Consider the following 9,225-nt stretch of genomic DNA (forward strand, 5'->3'; position numbering starts at 1 on the left):
TAGCAATCTGGTCTCTATGTGGCAAATAAAATCACTTTGTCCCTTCATTCTAGTTTCCCAACTAATACATGTGAGTCGCCTCTTTAAATTGCTGAACACCTGTTTAGATTCTCTCTACCATGAGTCATCAGAACCTTGACTCTGTGATGGGCTTTTTCCCACCCTGTAGTCTCCCAGTACCAGCCCCTTGATGGGTGTGGGATTGCTGGAGCTGTATCTGAAGACTCCATTTCATGTTAGAGAAGGAAAAACAGATATGCTGCTTTAGGTCAAAAGAGTTTTCCAAGGGTGTCTTGCCCTGTGCACTATCTCCAAAATTAACAGGAAAAGAGGCTTTCCCAGGTCCTTCCCCTCCACGTCAGGAGCAGACCGAGGCTCAGAAAGCTTGTAGGAATTTCTTTTTTTTTCCATCTTGGCCATAAGTGGAAATTTATTTTTAAACAAGCAGAATTTTGAAGTAATACAAGGAAATGAAGATGGGTTAAGTACCCATAAGCAAAGAAGTCTTTATGCAAAATCCTGCTTGTAGGAATTTCATACAGTTCTTGCTGGTTAGCAACCCACATGCTGGTTAGCAGCCATTTCACATCCCAAAACCTGTGTTTTCTTCTTTCTTAAATGAGAAGATTTTGGGGGACTCTCTGGAATGATGTTCTTCATAGAGCCCATTAATACAGGCAGAGCTGTTGCTTCACAGGTGATCAAATACAATGAAGATGCTTTGAACCTTGTAGTGGTTTAATCAATTCCTGGCCCCACATCAAATTTTACCATGAATACCTAGGACATTTTTGCCGTGGATAGCGTGTCCTCCAAATGAACAGGCCTCTGAAGGGGTTCCTGGTCTGAGTTCAGGACCTGCATCCTCTGGAAGTTGTGGTGGCATCACTGACTTTGTATGCCACTCTTGTATCCTTAGCTTAAACATGTATCTACCCAGACCCAAAATCTAGATGCGCTGCAAATGATGCCGATTCCACAACCAGGCACAAGGGAGCCGTTGGCGCAGTCCGTGGTTCCAGTCTCCCAGGGGGAAACTATCTTCTCCTTCACCACCTTCCTGGCTTCCTACCTGGGCTTTGCCACCACCCCACAGTTCCTGGAGCAGCTGCTTGGCAGGTGAGCATCCATTCCCTCTGAGACACAGTGGCAAGGCTGGCACCTCCTAGCGTTGTTGTGGAGATGTCACTGCAGCCCCAGTTTGACCCTCTGAAATGTGGCTGTGAGAAGATGAACCTCAGAGGGATTTTGAAAAGATTAAGATATGGCAAGTGGGTCCCCAGTGCCTGACTCTGTGGAAACCTGCTGGGCGTGCTGTTCACATTTATTAGTTTTCTCTCCTCCACACTGAAGAAACCCTTTGTGTCATGCCTCAACGGTTCATATTCCTTGAAGTTTGAAAAGCACAGAGAATGAAAATATGTTTTTGTATTTGTAACGGAAGTTTGGTATTCCTCCCAACTGGTCTTTGTCCTTTACACAGATATGACAGGGTTCCCTGAATGCTGGAACAGGAGCTCCTGGTCATGCAGATAACCAAGAGGGGTCTGAGTGGTGTTCGTTTGTTAAACACACACATGCAAAGCACTTAGTTTGTGCAGGCACGTTTCTAGACACTTGACATAATTGGATGAACAAAGCAGAGGACAATGTCTGGGCCTTAGTTCTACACAGGGAGTCAGACATGCACAATAGACCTCATAAGCAGGTCACGGACACAGAATGTGTCCATGATGCCCTCATGGCCTCCTCTAGGAATCAATGCATACTCCCAGGTTCTGATCAGGATGACAGACCCCAGGACCAAGTATAAGATGGGTGGTGGTTCGGTCCAGAGGAAGGACCTCTGTGTCTCAAAAAGAATGGACAAAGCATCTGTTCCGTGGCTGGGAGAGACTGATAGAACCTAGGGTTTCATACACCTTGTGAGTGCCACAAGAGGGCTGATTTTGGGGCTTCTCTTTTAAGAAGAAAAAAATCAAACAGAACTGTTGCTGGGGTCCTAAGCCCCCTGCCTTGAGAGGGGAGGCTGAGCCCAGAGTCAGCCCCAGAGAGCAATATCCCCTGGACAGTCCCATCCCAGCTCTGCCTGTCCTCCTTCACCCACATGCACCCCTGTTGCAGCACCAGGGGGTCCAGATGAAGTTGTATTGACATCTACTCACAAACAAGCCTAGAGTCTCAGCCCTGGGTACCCTGGGCCTTCAGGAGACTGCTAGTGGGAAGCTTGGCCCACAGGTGTCTACCCCTCCAGGATAGCACAGAGAGCTGGGTTGGTGGGGCTGGTCCCTAGACAGGCAGCGGCAGGCCAGGAGCCAGAACCACACCAGAGTGCTCTGAGAGGTCTGAATGCTCTGAGAGGAAAGGCCAGGCCTCTGATTCTGCTGCTCTCTTGCCATCCCCAGCACCTTGTCTTCCATTTCTGTCACCTGGACTCACCAGTGCACGGAAGATTTCTATCCACCGCTGAACATTCCATCACTCAAGCTTAAGGTGCCCCATGTGCAGTTCTCCTTTTCTGAACTAGGCCTACAGTATCTTCTGCACATTGCTCCTGCCCAGTCAAATCTTCCAAATCCTACAACGGCACAGGCAGATGGTGAGGTGGCCTGCAGTTTGGAAATTTTGGGGTGGTGTGTGGTGGTCTATGTTTCTCTGAATATCATTGAGGTTGTTGGTGTTTGGGAAGGCAGGGAAAGTGACTGAAGGAGGCAATCCACTTATTCCGTTTATAGATCCATGGCAAGAGATGCAAAACCTACCAATGCTGGCTCTCGAACCAACACCAGCGATGGAGCCAGCACCAGGACTACCACTTGATCTGAAGCCAGAACCAGGGCTCATTCCAGCACCAGAGGAAAGGCCACCTTCAGTGATGACCCTGGAGCTACAGTTGGCTCCAGAGGCTACCTCCGTTTGCACTGAGACTGAAAAGAGCAAGACCAAAGAGCAGCTGCCTAGTGTCATGATGTTCTCTCCTAAGCTGGTAGCGGAGCAGTTGACACTCAAAGATTCGGTAAGCAGCTCAACTCTGTGGAGGAGGTTGGGAGGCTGCAGGGGGCCGGGTTTCGGACAACCAGCCATTCCCTCACCAGAGTTCAGTTACCTGGGACCAATCCCAGCTCCACGTCTTACCACCTGTGTGATCTGCATGAGGATCTTCTCTCAGAAGCCCTCTGTGCCCACATGTAACAGCAAGGGTGGGTCACAAGCAATTCCAGTGGCACAGTGCAACTGTGTCAATCAAATGAGATGGGAGAGACCGAAAGCCAGGGCCTGGCATATGTAGTGGTAACGGGGGCTCACTGATGGCAGGCAAGTCCATGTGTTGCCACCCATCTACCCAGAGACTCACCAATCTCAGCATTTATGAGGCACCTGATGTGTACTGGATTCTATGGCAAACACCCAGACAGATCCTCTAGTTGCAGCTGTCTCAGGGATGTCCATCGCAACAAAAAGAAGGACTGAAGGCTAGTAGGGTTGAGGAAAGTTAGGTATCTCAGAATGAGCAGGCTTGGAGTTTGTGAAAGTTTGTTCTCCTACGGTGCAGAGTTCTAGGCCATCAAGCATTTGGTAACTTCTGTGAGCAAAGGACCAAATGCAGGGACTCCACAAATCTAGAGCAAATTCCAAAGCTTTTCGAACTGCAGGTCAGACAACTATCTCCTGCCTGGTCCTGAGGTCGTCTGTAACTCTGAGCTGAGGTATGTGGTATCCATGTGACACTCTCCTCCTCCCAGGAGCTGTTTTGTAAGGTGGCACCCTTTGAATGTCTTGGCTCCATCTGGAGCCAGCGGAACAAAAAGGGCAAAGAGAACCTGGCACCAACTGTCAGAGCCACCATCAGCCAGTTCAACAAAGTGGCCGGCTGTGTGATTACCACCTGCCTTGGGGACCACAGCATGAATGCCCAGGACAGGGCCAAGACAATGGAGCACTGGATCAAGGTGGCCAGGGTGAGTGGTGGAGACTAGGGGCCTCCGTGTCTTGAGACATGGGCACTGCTTCTCCTCTCAGCTCTCAGGATTTTCGTCTGTAGATGTAGCCCTGCATAGTGCCTTGGCCCTTCATGCCAGGAGCACACTGACCTTGACTCCCAGGACAGAGTGGGGGCTGCTCACTCCTACCTGGGCTGCTTCCTTGGGCTGAACCCACATCCTGCTGCTGAGAGTGGCTCTTTGCTCCCGGTGCGTTCCTTTGTGGCTCCCTGGGCCACAGCCTCATCCAGGACGGATGTGTCAGCAGAGGGACTGACACTGGAGCTGTCGGGTTCAAGCTCTCACCTCAAGCTCATTCTCTTCCCAGGAGTGCCTTGGCCTGGGGAACTTCTCCTCGAGCCACGCCATCCTCTCGGCCCTAGAAAGTTTCCCACTTCATCGCCTGAGGAAAACCTGGAGAGCAGTTTCCAGGTGGGCAGGCCACAGCAGCACCAGGGTGCACCAGGCGACTCCCATGGGTCGGCCCATGTCCCACAATTGCTCAGAGAGGTGCAGGAAGGCCAAGACCCTCAAGGCAGGGATGGGCTAGTGGGGCTCCAGACCTGTACAGTCTCTAAACTGAGGCTGGTTCGCTAAACCTAGACCTTAGAACTTAATTTCCAACTCAAGAATGAGTTTTACTAACTGGCAGGTACAGGCTAGGACCACCTGAAGACTTTGAAGTATTTATACAGAGCCATGCAACTCTTTGCCTGACTGAAATCTTAACTGTAGAAACAGCTGATCAGTTGACATGGAGATGGTCCCAGGTGACCAGCAAAAGCTCCCCTTCCCGAGGCTCAAGGAGCCTTTAGGGCTCAGGGTTCCCCAGTGGAAACGCTTATCCTGCCCGTTTGGTGTTTGGGGTTCTCAAATGAAAGGAATTTCAACTTACTTGCCTCCCCTTTATTCCCACATTTCTACTTCCTTCTATCCCACTCTTCAGAAAATGTTCCAAACATTTTAAAGACCTGTGTGGGAAAGACAAGGTACTGATCAGAGATCCACTCATCAAGGTAAGTGGAGGCTGAGATTGGGCAGGTATTTCAGGGAGAGGAAGGGGTGAGCTTGGAAGAATCCTGGAGTGTGTGTGTGTGTGTGTGTGTGTGTGTGTTTGTGTGTGTGTGTGTCGGTATGTGTTTATTTCACTCATAGTTTCCCTGGAAAAATGGGTCACCAACCATGTCTAGTCTGGATTGACAGAAAAAAAGATGTTACTGTTCCTGGCAGGTGGGTGAGCCAGGAGGCCCTGGTCGTGAAAGGGTGATGGCAGCTGGGCTGCTGAGTCAGTGTGAGAAGCTGCAGTACAAGTGGGGCCCTGGCTCCCAGATGGTCGATCCTGTGGGCATGGAGCTTCCAGCAGGCTGTGGGGTAGATGTGGTGGGTGGGCCATCTCCCTTCCCTGACCAGCCCAGAAGTTCCCCAGGAAGCCAGACCCCCCTGATGCTACTTCTATCTACACTGCATCTCAGTGTGGTGGCCACCCTGCCTGCACCAGGAATGGGGACGGCATGGGACTCTCAGGCCAGGGCATCTGACGGGCTTCCCGAATCTGGGAACCAATGGGCACACTGGGGACAGACATATGTGTTTTCTGGGCCTCCGCACTCTGCCCTTTGCATACACTGCTGAACAATTATGTCACAGAATTCTGCCCGTGGTGCCCAGTTAGGAGGGACAAGTGCTCTAAATGGCACTTGGGGAGTATCTGGGGGCTCATGTCTTCCTAGTGAGTCCTTCTTGGCCATGTCCCAGGACTCTCCGGGTCAATGAGGAGGCACAGGGTCACCACCCAGTACCCTGGAAATACCTTGCCTTGTCAGAGATGGCACCTCACCTCAGGAGCCCACCTCCTGAGTCGAGGAAGAGACAGTTCTGTGCAGGGAACTTTGCTGGCGGATCATTGAGGAGGTTGCTGTTGCTGTGGCTTCAAACCCAGCTTGTGGGGCAGAGATTCCAGTGAGGTTGGAACAAGCAGTTGCTGCTCAAGAGGGTGTCCCAAGCCCCCTCATCCCCCTCAAGCCTGCTGGCTCTGGCTGGGATCATGAACACCCAAGGGTCCTGAGGATGAGATCCGGAACACTGATGGTGCTGCAGAGAAAAGTGAAGACAGCTGAAACAGGGCCTTCAGGTGGGGACAGGAAGCCAGCCTCTTTTGTGGGGCAAGAAGGCTGACCTCTCCTGTGGAGTGAGGAGGCCAGCCTATCCTGTTGGGCCATGGGTAAGTCATGCCCTCTTGGACCCCTGTTTCCCCACTTGGAAAATGTAGGTGTAGACCTCACAGGATCATGATGAGGTTCAAGAAGGAAAGGAAATAGGGGGTGGTGGTCCCTGGCTCTTCCTTAGAGAGATGGTGCTGAGAACAATGGTGACAGCTACTTGAAACTCAGGAGGCCCTGTGAGGTAGGTGTGGTTCCCATCCCACTTTCAGATGAGGACCTCTCAGGGAGCCTGACTGCCTGCCCAAGGTGACACTCCAGGGAGTGTTGGAGCTGGAGTGTGACTAAGGCCAGATCTTTCTGGGAGGAGGTGGGAGCATTGCACAAGCCAACGCAGGTCAGAGGTTAGAAGAATGTGGAGAAACTGGTTGAGGGGAGGATAGTCTCACTGTGCTTGTCCCTGACCCTGCAGGTGGGGACCTCCAAGTTGGAGAAGAACCCCCAGAGAGCCCAGATGAGGCTGAGGAAGCAGAAGAAGGTGAGTGTGCATGTGGCCTGTGAGGGGAAAGGATCCAGGGGTCAGAGGACTGGGATACTCCCTCTCCACCGAGGGCCTCCAAATCAAGAGAGTAGGGGCCGCCTTCCACCCCAGGCCTTCTCAGGTGACAACGGTGTTTGAAATGTCCCATTAGAGAGACCGGAAGAAGGCCCTGGACCAGAAGAAGAAGTGAAATTACCTTGGATTTGGGGAAGGGTGGGGCCCAGGACCATAGGAATTTTGACTTGTTTAAATCCAGCACAGAGAAAACTTAGAGGGTGCTTGTTGTCCTTTGGAGGCCACGAATGGAGAAAGGAGGAGGAGAATTGTAGGTGGCAGCTGAGGGTCCTCGGCTGCTCTAAGGGGGAGACCCGGGAAGGTGTTGCAGGACATTGGGGTTGATGAGATTTTAGGGGATGGGCTGTGTTGCATCTGAGGGCAGGCGCTCATCACCACCAACTACCTCGATGGCACAGGGTGTCGTCCCCTTCCTGGGCACCTTCCTCACTGACCTGCAGATGCTGGATGCTGCCATGGAGGAATATGTGGATGTGAGTGAGCCTGGGGCTGGCGGGTTGGGACTGGACCCTGAGACCTGGGAGGAGAGAGCCCCGGATGGAGCCCTTGGGTGTAGCCCTCAGCAACCTCCTCTCAGTCACCTCCTCTCACAGCTGCCATGTGAGCGCCAGGCCTGCGAACCCATGTGTGGCACAGGCTCCACGACAGCCTCAGGCCCTGGCCCCAAGGGTGAAACTGTGGAGCTGCCTCCCAGTAAAGCTGCAGGGGGTGTTGGCTGAGCCTGACTCAGCCTCTCCCTCAGGAGTTTCCCTTGGGACTAGAGTGCAATTGGGCCCCTCCAAGATAGGCAGTGCCCAAGTGGTTGAGGACTTTCTTTCCACCCATGATCTCAGTTTACCTGACTGTCATCAGAGAGGGTCAGGACAGTAGGTCCCTGAACCTCAGCGTCCCTGCCTCCTCCTGTAGAGCCCAGGGCCTGAGATGGGACCAAGTCCTATTCTGTGCACATCCTGGCCCTGGTGGTGGTCACCATGGGTGGGGGTGGTGATGGGGCCTGTCATGGGCCAGGAGCCGTTCTGATGGCCTCTGGCTGTCTGCCTTCTAGGGAAATGTGATCAATACGAAGAAGAAGATGAAGGTGGGCAGCTGGGACCCTCACTTTAGAGGAGGGTGGTGATGTGGATGTGAGAGGCCTGGACAGGGCACTCCCTGGCTCCATCATCTGCATCCTAGATGTACTGGGAGGGTGGGATGCACACAGAAGGTGGAGACCCATATATCAATGGAGGGCTGTGGGTAGGGGATTGGATTCAAGGACCAGTCCTGGGGAGGGACCCTTGGAATTCAACTGTGAGAACAGGTTGGGGTATGTGAGTTGGAGGGGCGGATGGGCCTTTCAGAGAAAAGCCCCAAGACCGCCCCTGGTGCCTCCCTCTCCCACAAGGTCCCTTGAGCATCCTGCCCCATACGTTGTCCACATTCTTTCCTTTTCTCTGGTCTAGGAGGTCAAAGTACTCCAGGAGATGCAGTTGCTCCAGGTGGCTGCAAGCAATTATCGCTTTCAGCATGAGCAACAATTTCAGATGTGGTTTCAATTACTGGAGGGTCTCAGTGAAAAGGAGAGGTGAGGGGTTAACAGAATGCCAGAAGGTGGGAGGACACCCCTGTGGCCACATGCAGAGAGTGTGTGACCACGGCTCCCAGGTCAGCATTAGGCCCTGTTGTGTGGTGACCACTGGGGCCCCAGGACTCCAGCTGGGCAGGTATGAGAGGGCAACGTGGTAGCCTCATAGCTGCTCTCTGTCCTGCAGCTACCACCTGTCCTGCCAGCTGGAACCCCCATCCCAGTAGGCCAGAAACAACCATTCAACACCTGCAGTGGCTGGACCCTTGTGGGTCTCACCCACCATCACCACAACAGCTCCCTGATCTATTCACACCTGTGGCCGCCCACCTCACTCAGAGACAACACCAAAGTCTCCAGAGGCCAGCTCTGACCTCCTCACTATGCCTGGAACCCTCAGAGCCCAGCACCTAGTCTCTCCATCTGCAGCCTGGTGTCCCCTGCTACTCCCAGGTTGCCACTCAGAGCCTAGTGTCAGGCATCCATTAGCCATCTGCATGTGCAGCAGTTCCACCGCTGGTGACCCCTGGCTATTCATGAGCAATGCAGGTGCTCTGGGAACTCAGTGGCCCTGGGTACCTCCTCACAGCCTGGCAAGGTGTAACAGGTGTTGCTGTCACCTGTCTCAAGCACACTGACAGGAAGCAGCACAAGCTTGGGATACACTGCCAACAGGTAGCCTCAGTATCCTTGTGGGAGGTGTTCAGCACCTGCATTGTACATCTGCGGACACACCAGGATGTGGTCCAGGACACCAGCCCTGAGCCATCGTTGTCCCAGATGGTGGGACCCAGGGGACACCCACTGGCTAAGTGGCAGCTCAGTTCCACAGGGCCTCCGCTGCAGACCAACTGCTCCTGCTGGCTGAGATCATGCCTTGAGGCCTATGCCCGTGAGATGCGCATC

At 53.1% G+C, this 9,225-nt stretch overlaps 1 protein-coding gene across 1 annotated transcript; it reads left to right on the forward strand.

Moving 5' to 3' along the window:
- The first annotated feature begins 967 nt into the window (after positions 1–967).
- RGL4 (ral guanine nucleotide dissociation stimulator like 4) lies at positions 968–8,546 on the forward strand. Its single transcript, XM_021710730.1, has 11 exons — positions 968–1,119; positions 2,406–2,493; positions 2,828–3,016; positions 3,744–3,959; positions 4,309–4,412; positions 4,927–4,996; positions 6,612–6,677; positions 7,154–7,228; positions 7,801–7,833; positions 8,198–8,319; positions 8,507–8,546. The coding sequence occupies exons 1-11, from the start codon at positions 968–970 to the stop codon at positions 8,544–8,546; spliced, it is 1,155 nt and encodes a 384-aa protein (XP_021566405.1).
- The last annotated feature ends 679 nt before the right edge of the window (positions 8,547–9,225 follow it).

Source organism: Carlito syrichta, unplaced genomic scaffold (genome assembly GCF_000164805.1).
Source record: "Carlito syrichta isolate Samal-C Ts95f unplaced genomic scaffold, Tarsius_syrichta-2.0.1 Scaffold298804, whole genome shotgun sequence".
Classification (NCBI taxonomy): domain Eukaryota; kingdom Metazoa; phylum Chordata; class Mammalia; order Primates; family Tarsiidae; genus Carlito; species Carlito syrichta.